This window comes from Dermacentor variabilis, chromosome 10, assembly GCF_050947875.1.
Source record: "Dermacentor variabilis isolate Ectoservices chromosome 10, ASM5094787v1, whole genome shotgun sequence".
Taxonomy (NCBI): Eukaryota; Metazoa; Arthropoda; class Arachnida; order Ixodida; family Ixodidae; genus Dermacentor; species Dermacentor variabilis.
This window is the reverse complement of record NC_134577.1, coordinates 60,572,139-60,592,646: the sequence shown is the minus strand read 5'-3', so window position 1 is coordinate 60,592,646 and position 20,508 is coordinate 60,572,139. Positions and strand designations below refer to the sequence as shown.

The following is a 20,508-nucleotide window of genomic DNA, read 5'->3' as shown; positions in this document are numbered from 1 at the left end:
CTACCAGAATTTGTCGAAGCAGCGCACTTTTGCTTGCTTGTTGTCGTCTGTAACCATGAGCCGACCCTCGCAAATGCATTCCTGCTAATGTTACAGCTATTCCACTCACTCAGGTTAATCACGTGGACCTTTATTTGTTGTCGTGTACCACTGCCAGGCCTCTGTAGAGTGCATCGGCCTCGTCTAGCCTTCGCATTGGCTTTTTGCCCGCGCACCCAACATCCAAATGATGTTAATTAAACATACTGTATTGTATAGCTGCTTTGTCTCTTCTGTGTTTGACGTCGGCGTCTCGTATACGTAGACCATTGCTTTCTTTACTAGATGCCTGCCTATATTGACCAGAAAGCCAGCTGCCAAACCCTCTCCCTTTTCTCCTCTCCACTAGTGTTGGTCGCGAGCGCCACATGTCACTGGCGGAACCATTGGGCACTACTTCGCGTGGCTTCCGAAATCTTCCTCAGGTGTGCGTGCCGATCTCGAAGGCCATTAACCTTCATCATAGCTCAGCGTGTGTTTCCAGGCATTACAGGCGACAGCTATTCTTGTGCCACACAATCAACCTTTAAAATGCCCGTCCAAACGACTGTGCCGACCATGGTTTCACCGAGGTAACGACCACGTAAACACCGTGCGCTGGGTCACCAGCCGTCGCCACCACCCGCCGGCCGTGATGCTGGATGAATGGGACGGACGTTATGAGCGTCGCCTTTGGAACGGGGTGGTGGATTGCGCCACCAAGCTCTTGCTACTATACTGCCTAATATCCTACCTAGGTTATACAATGAAAAAAGAGAAGGAAAAAAAAACATGAACTACCACGCCCAAAATTTCTGATCCCCTATTGCGAACTGTGCTTTTGTACGTCTCCGTTTTTTGTCGTTTCCCTACTTTTCTTCCACCAATCCTCCAATCGCCTCTTACTAATGTCTATTGCGGACATGTTTGCTTTACCACTGCTCCCTCTGAACCCAAGGGCTTCAAGGAGGCCAGTGGTGCCTCAATCGACCGCTGGGTAGGCGTGTTCACATTCTAATAAAACATGCTCCGTAGATTCCCTAGCTTTACCGCAGCAAGCACATGCTTCTTCTTCCTTCTTATATCTAGCTTTATAGGTGCGTGTTCTAAGGCATCCCGATCTCGCTTCGAAAAGTAATAAGCTTCCCTTTGAGTTATCATAAATGGTTTCTTTCCTGATTTCGTTTTTTCCTCTTAAGTAGTTACTGATGGCAGGTTTCTTTTCCATTGCCGCCACCCATGAGATTAATTCAGCCTCTCTGACTCTCCGCTTGACCTTCTTTGTTTCTGTGTTGTCCACCATACAGGCCGCATACTTGCTGGTAAGCTTCCTAGTTCTTTTCCTCCACTGTGAATCAATGTTTTTCCTGTACAGATACCTGGACACTCTCCAAGCCCATTTACTTTCTTCCATATTCCTCAGCCGTTCTTCATACACAATTTTACTGCGAGCTTCCCTCACTTCAAAACTAGTCCAGCCCATATCACCCTGTTCAGCTTCATTTGTAGTCTTCCCGTGAGCGCCCAATGCGAGGCGACCCACTGACCTTTGGTTCCCGTCGAGTCCTGATTGTACCCCTGATTTATAGCAAACAACCGCATTTGCAAAAGTAAGTCCTGGAACCATTACACCTTTCCACATACCTCGGAGGACCTCGTACCTATTGTATCCCCATAGCGCTCTGTGCTTCCATTATGGCTGCATTTCTCTTCCCCTTTACTGTTATGGTTTTTTTCCTGTGTTTCCATATATCCATTGCCTTCGTTTATCCATGTACCAAGGTATTTATATTCTGTTACCCGAAGTATTTCTTGGCCCTGTATCTCCACTGTCTGATCACTATTTTCATTGAATACCATAACACCTGATTTTCTTACACTAAATTTCAAACCTAAATTGTTGCCTTCCCGTCCACAGATATTAGCCAGACGTTGCAAATCACTTTGCTTGTTAGCTAGCTACACAATGTCGTCCGCATAAAATAAACCTGGGAGTTGCTGCTCTATTACTGTACCCGCCTGTTTGTATGAGATTAAACTCGATATTACTTCCTTCTAGCGCCCTCTCCATCCTCACCATGTACATCACAAACAGCAGGGGGGATAAAGGGCACCCCTGCCTCAGTCCCTTGTTGATATGAACTTTCTGCTCGCTCCTCATCTCTTCCCATTCAACGCAAACTGTATTTTCTCAGGGAAATCTCTCTCAAAAACTGTAGACAATCGTTACCTAAGCCTTCCGCTTCCAGAATATCCCACAAAATGTTGCGGTCTACGTTGTCGTAGGCTCCTGTAATGTCTAAAAAGGCCACATACAACGGTCTGCTTTCTGCTTTTGATGTTTCAATACACTGAGTAAGAACAAACAAGTTATCATCCAAACGCCTACCTATTCTGAAGCCATTCTGATGCTCTCCGAAAATGCCATTATTCTCTGCCCATGCTTGAAGCTTTAATTTGATTGCCTGCATTGCTTGCCTGTATATCACCGACGTAATGGTCAACGGTCTATACGAGTGAATTCTGTCTTTCTCCCCCTTACCTTTATAAATTAAATTCATGCTAATTTGTCGCCAACTGTCTGGTATTCGTCTATCTTTGAAAGTTTTTTCCACTGCTTTCACCAGAGCTTCCTTACTTTTTGGTCCTAGTTCATTTATCAGCCTAACGGGAACCTCGTTTAGCCCTGTGGCTGTGCGCTTAGGAATTATCTCTCCCGCGCTCTTCCAGTTTAAATTTGTCAGCACCAGCTCCTTTTCCACTTGGGTCTCTTTCATGCTCTTTTTTTCTTCAAATACAACCTCGTCATTGCCTTGGAAAGATTCGGCTCTTACTTTTTGGATGTAATTTATTGCCGCTTCTCCTTCCAGTCTGTTTTCATCTTCGTCTAGGATATGTTGTTGTATTGTTGTTGACTTCCTGCCTAGTAATTTTATGTGACTCCAAAATATTCTAGGTGCGGCCTTCTTTTTCTCACGTATGTCTGACAACCAACGTTCACTTTCACCTTTTAATTTTGCTTGCACCAGTATTTGAATCATAAACTTTTTCTCCCGGTATATTTCCCATTTACTGCTTACTTCATCCTGTGCCAACTGCGCCTTCTTTGCCCGCATGCGCTCTCGGGATGCTTTCTGTTGTTCGGCGATCGCTTCTCGTATCTCACTGTTCCACCAGCTTTTCTGTTTCTTTTTTCCTTTCCAACGAACATGTTGTTTCTCTTTTCGTATTTCTGTCGTTATTACACTTAGAAGCTCACCATATTCCCACTCTTTACTCGGCCATTTGCCAAGTTCTTCCTCAATCTCTAGTGACTGCATTTGCTATTTGTTCAGCGTTCAAATTTGGACTGGCCATTTTGCTCTCCTTACTCTCTTTCCCAACTACATATCCCATTTTCAAAATGATGCGTTTATGGTCGCTCCCTATGCTGCTAAACCCTTCCTCATCGATGACCATTTCTCTCAACTTATCATGAATTCCTTCTGTCATCGGACAGTAATCAATGGTCGATTGCCGGTTTCCCACTTCCCACGTGATCTGTCCTCACGAACGTCGGTCACGAACGCCACCTCACGATGCTTGTTCACAACTGAGTGCAGGCCCGTTCCGCTGGGATCGCGAACCATTTCGCAGGCATCTAGTAAAGGAGGCAATGAGGAGACATATAACATGGTGTTTCCCAAGTAGTCGTGGCACGTGCCTAGCGAAAAGACCAAGCACGTGCATGTGACCAAGGATGCGTTTAGTATAGGACAAGGGACGGACCCGCAAGAATCAGCTCGGCAGGACTCCGGAGTCGTGTGCATCACGTGGAAGGATTGCTTGATCGAGTCTTTGGGAGCGGTGCCGAAGCGTCAAACGCGCATCGGTGTGTTCCATGCTTCCCTGTATACTCACACCTCTGCTCACAACGCCTCTTTCGCCACTCGCAAAACGTCGCATAAGCCTACAAGTATTGCTGCATCCACGCCGCGTTAATGTAAGTCTACGTGAACTGGCGCTTGCAACCAGGCCGAAGATGTGAATACTCACAGCGCTTGGAACTGAAAATGCAGTTGCACGCATCGAGTGTCACCCTGCGCAGCATTTAGTTGACACGAATCAAGAAATATTCGTTTAATATGTATATTCTGTGGGGTCTCAAACGTGCTCTTGGGACAAAGGAACGACAACAGAGTATAGTGCAAACAATCACGAGGGCAGTCATTCCACCTTTCGTACGCTAATGCCTGCTAACCGAATTGTTTCCCACAGAACGGGCTCATGGGTGCGTGACAAGTCGAGGAAGTCCGTCTCACCGCGACCGGATAGCGAGCGAATATGTTCGGTCGTTTCCGTGTACAGTCACGCTAACGGTGGCGCGTTCGAACGATCGTGTTCGTCCAATCCGTTGTCCTGCTCCTAAGCCTCTCGCGGGACGGTCTCGCGAATGGTTGGCCCGAGCCTCTCCCTCTTTGACCCCAAGCCAAAGGCGAAGAGCCTATTCTCTTTGGTGCCACAGTAACCCTTCCGTTAGGTGGCGTTAGCTGCGCAACGCTCGCACCATCTCTCGCAAGTGGTGCAACCACACCGGCCGCCGCTGGAGCCGTCTTACGTGACGGACGGACGGATGGCTTTTCTCGTTGGGTAGGCATAGAAATGCCTATGCATATAAAATGCAACTGGCGTTAGCGATATCCTAGATGGTAAACACATTCACTCCGAAAACAGCGTTCTCTTTGAAGACCACCATCCGAGTTTTGCTTGCGTATTTTTTTCCTGAAATATATGCATGCGCTTGCCCACTACGAGGGAGTCGGTGTAAGATTTGTTTGTATTTTGCTTTACTCGAATGAATAATAAACAGATTGATTACAGGTAATAATTTCCGGAATGGATTAGAAGCCACAATGCGTGTTGGCTCTTGTGCAAAAACGTACCATGTAGCATAAATTGTAGTTTCAAAAAGAAAAAAATCTGCTAGGCACGCAAGCGCACATAGGGAACAATTGTAGAGATTTTTTTTTTCAGAAACCTGAGGAAGAGATGGGGACCAGCGCAGGCTCCCTGGCAGTTGTCAAACTTACATCATTCTGAGGAAGTTAAAGGAGTGGAATTACGGCGATTTCCACTCCCTGGAATTGAACGGAAATGGAATGGAGCGCTTCACTCCGCAACCCTTGTTGGTATCGATGCGCGATGCGTAGCATGGCTCGATACGAGGGCGCACGCTTGCTCGTAGGTGCGAAGGACAGCGGTGCCAGCAAACAATGATGAGACAGCCGCGGAGCGGAACCGAGTCGTTTATGGGTGCAAACGAGTACTTTGAGAAACATTTCGTGCGCAGGACTGCTTCGGTTTGGTGCGCAAAGCGTGTAGTCACCTCTGGTCTATGCCCACTGTGGCTGCGGTGTTGGAGCACCTGAAGTATACATCTGCCGAGAAGTTCTCCCACGAGAACCGGTCCAGCATAGTCACGTGTTCTACTTGAAACGAGCGAATTGCAGCGCGGACCGGGAATAAGGACACGAGAAGACACAAAAGACTACGCTTACGTAGCGTTGCACGTGCGTGTTTCTTATGAGTCGCCTAGTGTCTTCATCGCAACGCCCACATCAAAACTCCCAGTATGAGCCTCACTTGCACATGCCTGCAAACCAGAACAGCGCTCCTTGGAAACGCGAGAAAACGAAAATGCTTTGCTAAACAGATTACCACGGTTCGTGGGGCCCACATAATTTTTTCCCCATCAAACCTTACGAATTCTTTTGAGTATGCCATGAAATCAGCGATTTTTATGACGTGTAAGGACAATGCTTTTGCACGCACTGCTGCTTTGAGAGCTACACTTGGTAATGTTCTTGTGTCACGTTCTGCCGTAGTCTGTGCATTCAGTTGTCTCAAGTAGTTTATCTACGCAATCTATGTTTATAACTCCACTGAAATACCTATTGTACTACACTTCCTGTTGATCGAGACTACGAGTATCTAGCACCGTTTTCGCGCGCAATGCGTCTATCCTTTGTCACGTCTTTGCCCTGAACTTGTGTGATTTCCACACCTCGCAGAATCCTCTGGCTTTCGGCCGACGGTGGTCGCTACGTTGTTCCGCGACGTTGGACGAAGCTTCGTCGCTCATCACTGGAGGCTCCGTCAGCGGCAGCACCGCAAGCGCTGAGAGCAGAAGCGACGGAGGCAGCGGTGGCCATGTTGCCGTCTTCGTGCTTCCGCGTGTGAACGCGCGCTGGCGCTGCTGCTGGTGCTAAGCCTGCTGCGCAAAGGAGAGCAGGAGTGGAGCTGGTGCGCATGCGCGGGCGGCCGAGCCGCACTGCAGGCTGGCCGACAGCGGCGTGAGGAAGCACTCTAGCGACGCGGCGCTGGACGCCCCGCCTTCGGGCGCCCGCCCCAAGATGGGCAGAGGCAGCAAGAAGTCCTCTTCCTCGGCGCCCGCTGCTACCAACGCGACGACGCAGGCGTCGACGCCCAAGGTGCGCCCACATTGAGCGCGCGTGTGTGGTTTGCGTCGGCGCGCGTTCGAAGTAATTGAAGGGTGAAAACCAGCGAAAAATGCGACGTACACAAGAAAGGTGACAACGGGATGAGGCTAGAACTAAAAACTGAAGTTTCATTATAAGAAATTCGAGTAACGAGCGATGTAATGGAACAATTTAGGCTCCATGTTAACAGACGAGCAGACAGCGGTCTGTAATAAAGGGAAAAGGGTTAGCCGATATTCAGGTTGACATTAAAAGGAAAAAATGAAGCTGCACAAGTCAAGTAATCCGTAGGGCAGATAACGGGTGTTCTATTAAAGCGACAGAATGCGTGCCAAGGGAAGGGAAGCCCAGTCGAAGACGCCATAGAATTAGGTGGTAAGATAAAGTTAAGAAATGTGCATGCATAATATGGGCCCAGCTTGCGCAATACGTGGTCAATTGGAAATCGCCTGGAGGGGCCGTCGTCCTGCAGTGGACATAAAAATAAACTGACGGTGCTGAAAAATATATAACCTCAGGAAGCCTGGACCCATCATCTTCTAGCGCACCTTGTATTTCGCGCTGGTTTTCATCCTTCAGGTATGTGCCAACTGGCCAGCTCTTGGCCCTCTTAGCGCGAAGTAATGCTCTTCTTGTACGGGCAGAATTAAGGCGATCCGGCGTGGTGGCTTAGCGGCTATGGAGTCCCCTTTCCCCTGCACTGTAGCGTGCTTCACAATCATATCGTGGTTTCGGCACGTCATCCTTAGAATTTAATTTAGAATTAGGCTTAACTTTAGGGAGATATGTGAATGTTGAACTTGAGCACTGGTCCCACTTTCCTTGTCGGAAAGAACTATGGCATGACAGCTGAGACGTGAGGCGTGCGATAGGCCTGGCTAGATGTAGGGCACCTTTCGGCGGTCGATCGTCCGCTCGCAGCTGCGTAAATGAGCGGCAAGCGGCAGTTCGACAAACCGAATCTCTCGAAGAAACGTAGTTATCCATTGGAATTTCATTTTCATATCAGAGTGACTTATTTGGGAACGTCGGGAAGTGTCATCTGTCCGGTAAGAACTCTATAATTGAGAGCAGTTTCGTGATCTCGATGGTCCACCGATTCAGATGGACAGAGAAAGTAAGTAAAAACAGGGAGGTGGGGGAACCATGTTGCACCTGGTTTGCTGCCATAGACACTAAAGGAGCGTGAGAGTAAGATTTGTAGTTTTATCGGTGATATAAATGGTCAGAGAGCATTCGCTTACTAATTGCGCTAAGAAGCTCTGTGTCATGCGTGTCAACATGAGCAGATCTAACTCTGTGACCGCAGAACACTCGGTATGCCAACGCTTGCACCACGAAGAGCGGCAGCAGCGGCGAGCGAATCGCCCTAGAACGTGAAGTAGGCTCGGGAGCGCACAGCGCACAAGAAGCCATCAGCTCTCGGCGTGCGCGGCCTTTGTACCCACCGCAGATGACCTCCGCGACCAGGGTGCGCGCGGTCGTTCTCAGCTGTAGGGGCTTTACTCAGCTGCGCCCTTCGTACTCGCCACCGTAATAGAAAACGCGCACCATGCTGCCAGCCTCTCCTCCTTCGCCCCTCTCTCCTAGCGCGCTCGCCTCCCTTGCGCACATGGGGAGAGTGCGGACGCCCGCTGGTTCGTGCGGGCTATTGTTTTGTGTGGAGTAGCCACCGAGTGCGTGAAGGAAGAATACCAATCCATTCTCACTGTACACCCGTTTTTTTATCCCTCTAGCTCAAGAGCAAGTCCAAGAGCAAGTCCAAGTCTTCGCACGGGTCGGCGCCGCCTCCGCCGCGGTCCAAATCCCGGGCGCAGCGGCTCCGCAGCGCCAACTCGGGCGTGATGAGCTCGCTGAACATGCTGCAGCTGTCCCTGCTCAACAGCGGCCTGCTCCCTCTGCCGGACGAGGCGTCCGCCTTCATACCCACGCGGCCCATCGAGCTCGCCCGGTTCCCCAAGCACATCGCGCTCTTCAAGAAGTACGACGTGCTCCTCAAGACCGAGTTCCTGGTGAGCGTTGACGTCTTTGCCAGCGATTCTTGCTGACGAATAGCAGTGAGAAAAGCAATCTGTGCTTTTTTGCTATACCTGTAGTTTTCTTGTGGGGGATATCCGTTTATGAAACGTTTTCATTGTTTAAGTGAGGGAACCAAGAAAGTTACTGCCCTATTGAAAAAAAAAGTCCATACGGATATTATCTTACAATTCTACATTAACATACGGAGAACGCGTATAAAAACTTGTTTGGTTGATTAAGAACGTTAGACGTTCGAGCACGTTAGCACGTTAGACAGAACAGCGATGGGGAGGAAAGGCAAGTGCTAACTTCCCTGTCCCGTCTAAATTGAAGGCGGGGAATGAAGAGCAAGATTAACGCTAGGTTCTTTAGTACGTAGCTATGGAAACACATCGAACATTGGGAACTAACGTTCCGTAGCAAAAAAATTACCGACGATTACGTTACTTCCTAATGCGAAATTTGAGCTCAGCAAATAAGCTGTTTCACCTTTTCGATAGATTGAGGCAAAGAAATCGAGCAACACATGTATGCGCTATCACAGAATTTTTTTTTTATATTTCCCGTACTCCTGGATCATCTCGACGGCGGCGACGGTAAGCTTCTGCTTCGGCGGCACGCACCTCTGGATTCTGACGGCGACGGCGCTGGGCCTCTGCTCTGGCAGCTCGTTTAGCAGCAGCAGCAGCAGCAGCAGCAGACGGAGGACTTCCATCGGTCGTCTCGCTCATGGCTCAGAAAGAACTGGCAGATAATTTCGCAGTGGCGAACGGCAGCGGCAATTTCGGCTCGGGCGGTGCACATATACAGATCCGCCGCCACCGATCTGGCTCTCTGATTGCCACCGCACAGGGCGAACGGCAGCGGCAATTTCGGCTCGGGCGGTGCACATATACACATCCGCCGCCACCGATCTGGCTCTCTGATTGCCACCGCACAGGGGTTGCATTGGAGGAGGAGCGAAGAAAGGAATTAAGTTCGAGCCGGCGCTTTGACAACCGGAGACTCGCAGGAAGAGCGGGGAGGGGGGCGGCGTGTACACCCAGCGGCAAACGATGGGGGCAGAAGCGCGCGCAGCAAGCGGACAACACGATAAAGGGAGGAGGGAAGAGATAGCAGCGACTGACTGATGCCGCTGACGCCGATAGTGAGTCATCCCCAGCTGCGGAGTTGGTTTCAGGGACAACGCCGCCGATGCCGACACAAACAATATGATACCTTCGCTTCCGCAGCGCTAAGAACCAGGTCTAGCCGTGAGAAGGTGGTCACGTATTCGTCGACGTGCCGGGGCCTACGTGAAATAACCGGCGCGTCGGCAACTGAAGAGCACCCTATCCGCCACACAAAAACAGGGGGGGGGACCCTTTCCTCCTCTTTCTGCATGGCGGCGACGGTGTTCTATGCAGTCACGTTATCTTGACTCTCTAGCGGCATCAGCGGCATCCAGCGGTATCAGTCGGTCGCTGCTAGCGCTGGGGGGATGAAAGGGGGGCGGAGCTGGTTACGAGGCCGACGACAACGCCGACGACGACGCGAAACCCAGGAACGGACGCCAAAGAGCTGCGCTCTAAAAAAAGTCGTAAGAGTTTCCATCCATCTTACTATGAAAGTTAAGGACGACGCCCCTGTGGCGGCGATTGCAGCGACCAGGGTTGGCTTGTTAGGTTTCTTTATAATATATATATATATATATATATATATATATATATATATATATAGTCAGTGCATTTGAATTTGGGGAGTTGAGGAGCGCCTACGCATTTTACAGTAGCGGGGAAGCGACAGCTGGCGTGCTCTCGTTTCCGGCACTGCGCGCGGGACGAAGAAAGAAGGAAGGAAAGATCATTACGAAATTTCAAGCGAGGACCTTGAGGCTAGAGGGGCAAAGGGCAGATCTAGCTCGGAGAAAATGTTTCCCACATATCGTGCGAGCTGGAGGTGAGCCCCGCCTCACTCGTCCATCTAGAGCAGCCTCTTCTTTCCTTTATTTTCTTATCCTTTCTTTCTTTCTTTCTTTCTTGGTTTCTGGCGGTGTGGACTTTGTGTTTCGCTCGTCGATACTTACGGAGTTCGCCTTTAAAGCGGAGTTTTCTCTTTTATCTGATCGTTTCGTACGAGCTCGCTCCGCGGCAAACCGTTCTCCTGAGCTCCAACCCTGACCAGCTGTGGTAGCTCAGTTGCCGCGGAGATCTGTAATGACGATCACGTGGTCGCGGGTTCAACCCCCGCCGTGCGCGGCCCGCATTCCGATGTTGGCGGAGGCTAGAATAAGTGCACCGAGCTGTGTGCACCGAAGCTATGGGTGAACGAAAGTAATGTGCAGCCGTCTGCTACTGGCGTCTTTCATAGCTTCCACCGCTGAGTGAGATATAAGAGTCGGCGGTGTGAGCTGAATTGGTCTATCTATCTATCTATCTATCTATCTATCTATCTATCTATCTATCTATCTATCTATCTATCTATCTATCTATCTATCTATCTATCTATCTATCTATCTATCTATCTATCTATCTATTTATCTATTTATCTATTTATCTATCTATCTATTTATCTAATTATCTATCTATCTATTTATCTATCTATCTATCTATTTATCTATCTATCTATCTATTTATCTATTTATCTATCTATCTATCTATCTATCTATCTATCTATCTATCTATCTATCTATCTATTTATCTATCTATTTATCTATCTATCTATCTATCTATCTATATATCTATCTATCTATCTATCTATCTATCTATCTATTTATCTATCTATTTATCTATCTATCTATTTATTTATCTATCTATCTATCTATTTATCTATCTATCTATCTATTTATTTATTTATTTAATTTATCTAATCTAATCTCGTCATGATCGAAAATAAAATAAACGCGCACATGCGCACGCACGCACACACGCATGCGAACATGTTCTGATAATCAACCTGTTACTGTGAAATTAAGCCAAGTAGAGTTTTCGTCGAACGTTTTATCATTCCAAACGGATTTAGCGCTTCTGTTGAGTGTCACTTTAAGGTTGTAAAACTGTGATTCTTTATTGCAAGGCCAAGCTTTTCGTCGCACGAATTCCCTAAATGGCGCAGAAGTATCGCGCATATTTCCGCCTTTTTGACCTGTCAAAAAAAAAAAAAAAGAATAGTGTTTTGGACGCTGCGAAGCACTAATGTTCCTGGAGCGTCACATTCCGAAAACTGTTTTTTTTTTATTCTTTTCCCTCCTTTCAATATTCGTTGTTTTCTTTTTCTTCTATTTCTTTTTTTACGGCAGTGGATGCGCATTAGCTTCCTCGTGAATAGGCAAACTTTCCGATTACGTCAAGCTACAATGGAAAGCAGCACCAGTGGCGCAAATAACGGTATTGTTTGCGAGATCGATTACCCGAACACTTCACGTGCACGCGGTTTGGCCCTCCCCACGTCACCAGCAATACTGGCGCCATTGAAGGCGCGAACGTCCCTGGAATGCCTGGATATGAGTGCGACGGCTGATCTCCTCGACAGTTCGAGTATATGGAGCTCGCTGCTTGGCGGGCTACCGCTCATCTTTCCCGTCAAAAACGATTTCCGGGGCTTCCTCGTCGCGAGTCAAATTAGGGGATGCGGCTGTGTAGTACCGCGGGGCCCCTTTTCGACGCACACTGCCGCGAGCGACGTTTCCCGTAAAGCTCGCGATGCGATCGACCGGACAACTAAATTTTCCGGAAGCGCGAAAATTAAATTACCGTATCTACTCGACTCTAACCGTGCCCTCGATTGTAACGCGCGCCTCCGATTCTCGTACCGCCAGCATGGCTCCTCATTGCCGGCAGCATTCATTATCGCTATTGACTGCCCGGACCCTCTTATCTTTAGCGCCATTCATGACGGTTGAGATGCCGCATTGAGATACCGGTATCACGTACCGTTGTAGCCTGATTAGGTTACGATCGGGCACCAACAACGCCGCAGCTGGGCGACGCGAAGATTGGATTGGATTATCACAATTTTTAATGGCGACGGTTTGTCACTATGCCCAGTTTTGGTTCCGTACACGATTTAAACGTGTTTCTTTAAGTAAATTTCTGTTACTTTCTGATTACGTAAAACTGTTGCTGAAGACAGCAGCAACAGCGGAAATAAGGATATTGTTGATGCTGGTTGGAGCCGCGATTCCGCGATTCTGCTGTTTTCAAATATGGCTTACGTAATAGGAAAGTAACAACAAAGATTTACTGAATAATCATGGCTGTCGAATATATATATATATATATATATATATATATGCTGCTCTTCAGTTATTGCAATGATATTTCTGATATGCTGGACCATGTTTTCAGTTGTGGATGGTCGAGCAGACTAGTAGCTAATAAATAATTATTATAATGACATTTCACTCAAATAACATTGTAATGTTGATTTTGTACGAGGGTATGTCACCATATGCGTAGAAATGAAGCTGCACAAGTTGTTGCAGTTTACCACGATGTGGAACTGCGTTAGTGATTTTGTTGGGTTAATTACTACGGACATTTTGCTTTATCTACCTGAATCTTTGCATTTCCGCCCTAGTAAGTATGCGATGAAAGGAAAACATTACCTATCGGCTTTGGTGGCCTGGCCTTCATCTCCTCATGTGGAGAACCAAACAACTTTCCTGCCCCAGTGGAATGCACGAAATCGAAGAGTTGCAACGCTATACGGTTCCCGGGAAGGGAGCAAACGATTCAGAAAATTTTGGCAGGCTCAACTGCAGTTGACATCTAAGAAATAAACATTCATGATTTGAAGAGAACGGTTGTATGAATAGCGTGATTGTTGTGTAGCGAACAGTTATGTGGAGATTGCAGGCCACATTGTTTATGTTGATAGTAACACGGAGTGTTTGTAATGACAGGATATAAGATTGGAAGCAAACTAAACCCCAGGTGGCCCCAGACCACATAACCGCTGCCACACACCCAGTCGCCCCAACGGTACTTGCCCAGTTGTTCCAGGGACATATCCCCATTGGCCCGCCCCCATTTTCCCACCCCCATTTTCCCACCCCCATTTTCTCATCTCCATTTTCCATCCCCATTTTCTCATCTCCATTGGCCCATCCCCATTGGCCCATCCCCAGTGGCACATATGCAGTGGCAAATATCCAGTGGTGACAGTGCGCATAATCATTCGCCCCTATGGCATGTAAGAATGCACCATGACCAGGATCGGCGCGCAAGAATAGTGATAGGCTCACTCACTAAAAAGTTGCTGAGGCTGGAGAATAACCATTCGCAATGAAGCTCTATGCGCCTGGCCTAACGTATGCAGGATGGGTCTGCCATGTCGGGATGCGTGACATATTTTCTCTTCAATACTGATGCTGGAAGTATCTGGGAGGTCTACCCAAAAAGTCCTCGTTTATGCGGTATAAAATTGCGGGCGTAAGAATCGGGAAAATACGGTAACAGCGAGTGAAGAAGAGGAAAATCCTGCGGCTTCGAAAGCCACGTATAAAAAGTGATCTACTGAAGAAGCCCGGAACCGCCCTTTTCTGTTCCCCAAGTTTTGGGATGGAATAATGCATGAGCCGAAACGAGGGGAGATTAAAGGGACAAAGGAAGCCGACAGGAATTGTCCTCTGTGCGAAGCGATGATGGTAATCTAGATAAAAAAAATTTTAGGGGTGGGGGAGGGAGTGAAGTTGCTATGGACCTAGAACGCATGAAATCTCGTTTTAAAGATTCTGCTTGTGTTAACTGAAAGTGCAAACTGCCACCAACTCCCCTTTTATTTATGAGTACCCTTCGGTAAGTCCGAAATTATTGGAAGCTACGGTTAGCAGCGCCGTCGTCGTTCAGGCCTTTCGCTTTCTTTTATTTTAGGACCAACGCTTTTTCCTTATATTTTAAAGTTAGCAAGAAACGTTGAATCTATATTCGGGGTTAGCATCTTTCGTTCTCCCGCGGGGTTGTAGCCTGGTTTTCCGACATGCTCTTAGTTAACTAGCGCTAACCTAGCACGGAAGTATGGTTTTTTTATTTGCTTTCACGGCGTCCCGACTTCGGTGCGGCTTGCGTTGGCCGGGGATTCGTTTCCGTTGTCTTTTCGCTTAGGATGATTACCGAGGGGACCGTGCGGACAGGCGCGTCATGGTATTGATTTCACGGAGAGAAGATTGCCTTTAGGGAGGACGAGAGCTCGCAGTGGGGCGGGAGAGTGACCGGTTGACAGCGGGGACATGCGCGGCTTACAAACATAAGTAGGTTATCTATAAAACAGGCTCTTGCGTATGTCGTCCGAACGAAATGAGAGCAAAGATTCGATTGTCACTCAAAGGGAACCAGCTGTGGTGACAAGCTACGTGGCGGACACTTGGGCCTCGAGAGGCTCCCGAAGAGCACGAGGACACGGGAGAATCGGGGTGGCTTTAGGGATTCGTCTGCCGAACGCCAGTCGATGCTGGCGCGTGCCGGTGCTGCTCCCGCTACACCGTAAGCGCCACACATAACAGCGCTAAAACTGGCCCGACGACAGCAACGTAACCGGAACGACGACGCTGACGAGACGAGAGCACGATGAATACGGTACGAGAATTACGAGTCGCTGACCCACGGTCGAACCAAGCGATGGGAGGAATTGTTATTGTGGTAACTGTTGCAAGGTAAACACTTCAGCGTGTGTGCGAGTGCGCGCGCACGGTGTAAACAACAATTTTTTGTTTGTTGTTGTTCTACGTGTCCCAGTGTTCCATTTTCTTTCTTCGCCAGTGCACGGTAGAACAACTGGTTCCAGTCTACTGAACCGTCTCGTCCTCTTGTTACTGTCGTTCTCTCTGCGAAGAAACTGTTGTATGATGATGATGCCAGCGACAGAACGCCACGGGAGTTGAAGGCACTCTGTTTATTTGTAATGTTGTCCCATCGCTTTCGGTGACGTTCGTTACTCTACTCCCTACTCGTTGCGGGGTTAGTTATTTCATATCATTATGCAAGGTTAAGAGGCAACCGAGGGCGGAAAAAGGTTCAGGTTACGTCGTAACATTGCGTTTTAACGTTTCTTCTATAGTGGACCCTTCTGTTCGATTTCTTTTTCTACAGAGTCATCTGCACTAATTGCATCCGTTGCGCATCAGGCGTGCCACACGCGATACCTGACATATTGCCTCGACGAGGTGCCCGTCGAAGCCCAAGCCTTCTTTGGAAGTGTCAAGCATTCTGCTGGACATGCGAAGCGGCTCTATTGCCTATGGAAGTCGGAATTATGGATGCATATTCGGCCTACGAACAATTGTCTGCAGCTCTTTTGCGATCGCACCGACACAGGGTGGATCAGAAGAACTTCACTTTGGCCTAGTTAGTATTTACTGCATATCATATTGACCGCGAAAAAGACGGGGACAGAGGGAGAGAACACATAAACAGCACGGGCGGTAACTTTCAACTGTTTTATTCACGGCAGCCCGTGGGCATATATAGGCAAAAAGAAGATGCGCAGATCGCAGCAAACAAGAATACACATCAGCTTAGCGTGGCAACCAATAATTGGTTGCCACGCTAATAATTGGTTGCCAATCTTGTTTGCTGCGATCTGCGCATGTTCGTTTTGCCTATATATGCCCACGGGCTGCCGTGAATAAAACAGTTGAAAGTTACCGCCCGTGCTGTTTATGTGTTCTCTCCCTCTATCCCCGTCTTTATTGCGGTCAATATGATATGCACTGGGTGGATCGCTGAACAGAAATTCAAGGTCTTCAAGGCAGCGGCCACCCAAAGTGCCGAGTTCTCGTAATCGTCTGCCAAGGGAATCCAGGAGACAAGCGTCGGAGCCAGCCCAGCGTCTTGACCTCTGGGACCTTAGTGTTACCCGAAGACATTTAAAACGCTCTGAAAGAAAGGACCCGATTATTTCGTCTCCTGAATTACAGGCATATGACTTGCTGGCGCTCAATAGGCGTGTGCCTATTGGGCGCCAGATGTCTTTCGAAAGATGTCGCTCTCTGGACACTTTCGCTCTCGAATTTAATGAAGAGGAAGCGAGCAGCAGCGTTGAACGGCAAATGCACAACGTTCCACGAAGAAGGCAGCGTGTACTTTTCGCAATTTCAGTTTGTGACGTCAGGGGCCACAATAACAGGCAACACAGTGACGTCTTTATTACGTCAGGGACTGAGAACAAGAACCTCCCCAACGGCCGTCTCCAGCCAACATCGCGCGCGTTCGGAATATTCGTCCGCGCCACAAACGGCCAGCCGCGGCGTCATTCTCACATGGGTGCTTCCACGTTGGGCTCATTTTTTTTCTTTGTTTTCCACCTCCGGAGCTGTTCCTCTGCTGCGTGCCTGCCGCAGAAAAACGCAGTCGCTGGCCCAGAGCCAAGCGCATCGCTCCCTCTCTCCAACCCATACCACCTTCTTACTTCTCCACGCGGGATGCGTCCGATTACGAGCCGAGTCGTTCGGAGCACCCGGTTCCTCTTTGCGTTCTTACACTCCACCTCAACGCCTCCTTGTAGTGCGGTGAAAGCTAAGGGCCACGTCAGCCAGGCAGAAATGGGATCCAGGCGGGCTCTTCCTACATTGTCCGCTGCTTAGCGCCCTCTGCTCGGCGCCGAAGGAACGAAAACTTCACACACAGACACACACACACACAATTAGTACTACGCAATGTGGGCCAGTCTTCCTGCTCACCTAACGACACAAGCGTATGGGGTTCGTTGCGCTGCGCGGAATAGGCGAGATGGAGTGCACGGACTCGTTGCCCGCGCAGCACACACACACACACTCGGCGACGGTGGCCGGCTTAAGTTTGTGTCTCCGAGCTCGCGAACTCGGCTTTCATTGCACGACTTTCACTACACGACTCTCGTGTGGCAACATCTCAGCGCGGGAAGAGAAAAAGAAAATCTTGGGGCGGCATGCACTAAACGCCGCGAAAGGCTCATTAGGAAAGCTACTTCGTCCGTACCTGCCGACTATATCTGCGCATTGTTTCTGTTCCGGAGCACCCTTTCTTTTGAGGCCTTGAACCTAAGCAGACCAGAGCAATTTCGGTGACTTGTATTATTCTTGAATTTGCATTCGCGTCAATACGTGATCAGTCCACTACTGCTGAATGTATTCGTGATTTGTATCGACAGGGGACCCACTCGAAAGCTCGAAGGAGTCAGGCCTGCCGATGCCGACGCTGTCCAAAAATTTAGGCAATTTTTGTGAGCACAATTGTCGTTCCTTATCAGCTGCAAGAAAAAAAATCTGGCTACTGAAAGGCTGGGCTTCTCGATATCCCAGCGAAGAAATTAGAGCTGAGGACCAAGAGAAAATTCGCAGTTTCGCCCGAATGGAAAACAACTCACAACGTAGCACAGCAATAGAATATTACACGAAGCAAGGCTCGTATTTTTTTATTGACAGTTTAAGTTGCAGTAAACAATCGCTTGCTAACTAAAAACGCTTGGTGCGACGCCGTCGAAACACACGCACGCACACGCACGTACACACATACACACACACACACTAACACACAAGCAAACACACACACACGCACGCACACACACACGCACTAGCGTGCTCTGGCTTGATAAGGAGCGCCGGCAGTGGGATGCGTGCGTCCTTGTCCCAAGCGAACGTTGTCTTCCGCCGCTTCCTTTACCATTTGTCAGCTTTGGGCGCACCGGGAACGCAGCGTTCATTAAGGCACCGTGCAGCACTCCTCGGCTTTCCCTCACCCGCGCCGAAGATTACGTCACCTCCGACACACGGCTCCAACACAGGTCGGTCGGTGTCTTGCTATATAGTCTGAACGTCCAGTCAATCTGACGTGTTGGAGGACGATTGTCCTAGCAAGCCAAATCGAGTACCGGGGCGCACAACAAAGGGGTCGTGTTCTCATGGCAGCTTCAGGCACCGCATCCGGCACTATCACCATCCCAGTGAATATTGATAAGAGCATGATAAGAACATGGCATTTGTTCTCTTTTTTTTTTTTTGGTCCGCGGCGTGCCAGCACTCGCTCGCGTGGTGCTGCACGCTTTTCGCGAAGGCAGGGTAGGTAGACGTATAGTCTTCTGCCTTCGTTATCCGCCGTCATTTCGAGTGGTGTTCGTTCAGTGTTGCGTGCAGTGTTGCGTTTTTTACCTTTGTTTTCATTTCCAGTCTTTTAAGAGCGCTTAATTTCGCGCCCGCGGTGTCAAGCCTGGTCGTTTACCACGGACTGCTCTGTTCGTTTCGATCTTACGAGTCGCGAATAGGCGTCGTTTAACCCGCAGAATCTGCCTCGTTGGCACACGACGCTGCAGCACCGAAAAGCAAGGTAAACACAAACAGAAAGTCCAAACAGTTCTCTCTGCTGATTTTCGCGCAGGCCTTCTTAATCACCGCTGGCTCGTAAGTATGGAATACAGCTTTTTTTTTTCTTTTTTTTGAGCAGGATTTGGCCTGCGTAACTTCTGTGCGTTTCCTTACACATCTTTCTTTCTCTTTCTTTTTTGAAATGAAAATTATTGCAGACACTTGACGCCGCCATATGATGACGACATAAGTTCGTTTCCACGTGCAGTATTCGAATGCACGTCGACAACTTCTTTCTTTGTTTTGTTTTCGGAAATGTTTCCAGAAATGAACTATCGACCTTTTTTTTTTCGTGAACAACGGATCTAGACCGATATTCTCGAGCAAAGCTATTAGCTCGGTACTTTTTCTATAGCAAAAGTACCGAGCTAACGGAGTTCCTCTGTTGCGCACGCTGTAAGGCCAGTCTGGAGATTAACTAGACTGGCTTATTTATTATTTACATTCAATTATTTACCTGTGCCTCCCACTGCTCCATTGCCTTATTGCTATTTGGCCTGTGAGGGCGCTTAATGCACCCCCAGATTACATGTATTAGGGTGGGTACACCACTGCAACAAGTGCGGTTGGCCTTATAATGAGTGGGATGCATGACGTTTAGCAATTTCACATGGGGGAATACCCCAGTCTGTATTTTGCGCCAATCGGCGGCCTCTACCCCGCTAAGTTGTGGGTGAGGAGGCGGGTTTTCTCTGCGGACTCCGCGCTGTTGGGCAACGATGTCTTTGACATTTAAATTGATGGAATTTCGAGGTGGATGTTGCGAGTGGTTGGGGTTAGAGGAGGACGGCGTCGATGGGTTCGTACGCCCTCGAGCTAGCGCGTTAGCCTGTTCGTTCCCTTGTACCACCGCGTGTCCCGGGTAGCAGAGTAGGCGACGACGGTGCTTGAAATATTTTGGAAGTGTCGCGAACCTAACCGCAGTCACGTGCCCCGTTGAGAAACCTGCGACATGTCACGTGGGAGTCCGTGACCACGACCGAATCCCTCTCCGAACGCTCTGCGAGGGCGATGGCCACTGCTACCGTTTCGGCCCAGGCGGGTGATCCCGGCGTGGCCGACGCGGTTATTTGCTGCTGGCAGATCGCGTTCACGATCGCCACGGCGTACCGCCTTTGGTACACGCAGCTGCGTCCGTGTAGTACGTGTAGTGGCTAGGGTTTAGATCGATTGAGTACGTTGTGCGCTTCTTGCTTTGCGCCCCTTCCTTGTTGTACTGGGGATGCATGTTCTTGGGAATTGGAGCTACTGCAATTTTGTATGTCCCACCGAAGGAGGAAGAAAAGTTAATAATTGTACTCTTTTTCAGACTGGCTGATCTGTCTTCACCCAGTTTGAAGAGGGTTAAGTTGTTAACTTGCGTTCTTGGCACCTTTAATGTGACAATATTTTGTCGAACAGATTCTGATGAGGAACGACAGACGTCTCGATGTATATATTTCAAATTTCTTTTCCAGTTGTTTGTTCTTTACGGAAGGAAAAGTTCTGTTTCTTTTTCATGAAAGCTAGAGAGGTATTCCTAGTGGTATACGACAGCTCGGAACACCAAGCGAATCACACGATAAAGGAAATGATACCCGCAGGACTCGCGATGCACAAAACATGCAAAAGGTTACAAAAAACAAAAACAAAATATAAGTTATACGTCCTTGAGACCAGCATCTAGATAAAAAAAAA

At 48.6% G+C, this 20,508-nt stretch overlaps 1 protein-coding gene across 3 annotated transcripts in view; it reads left to right on the top strand.

Annotated features, from left to right (window-relative positions):
* Ptp36E (protein tyrosine phosphatase 36E) overlaps window positions 1-20,508 on the top strand; it is a 258,657-nt gene that overhangs the window by 188,050 nt on the left and 50,099 nt on the right. For all 3 annotated transcript variants that reach the window (XM_075672825.1, XM_075672824.1, XM_075672823.1), the window contains exons 2-3: window positions 6,069-6,488; window positions 8,234-8,509. In XM_075672825.1, coding sequence (XP_075528940.1) covers window positions 6,411-6,488; window positions 8,234-8,509 — 354 coding nt within the window. In that variant the 5' untranslated portion in view covers window positions 6,069-6,410. The remainder of the gene's footprint in view (window positions 1-6,068; window positions 6,489-8,233; window positions 8,510-20,508) is intronic.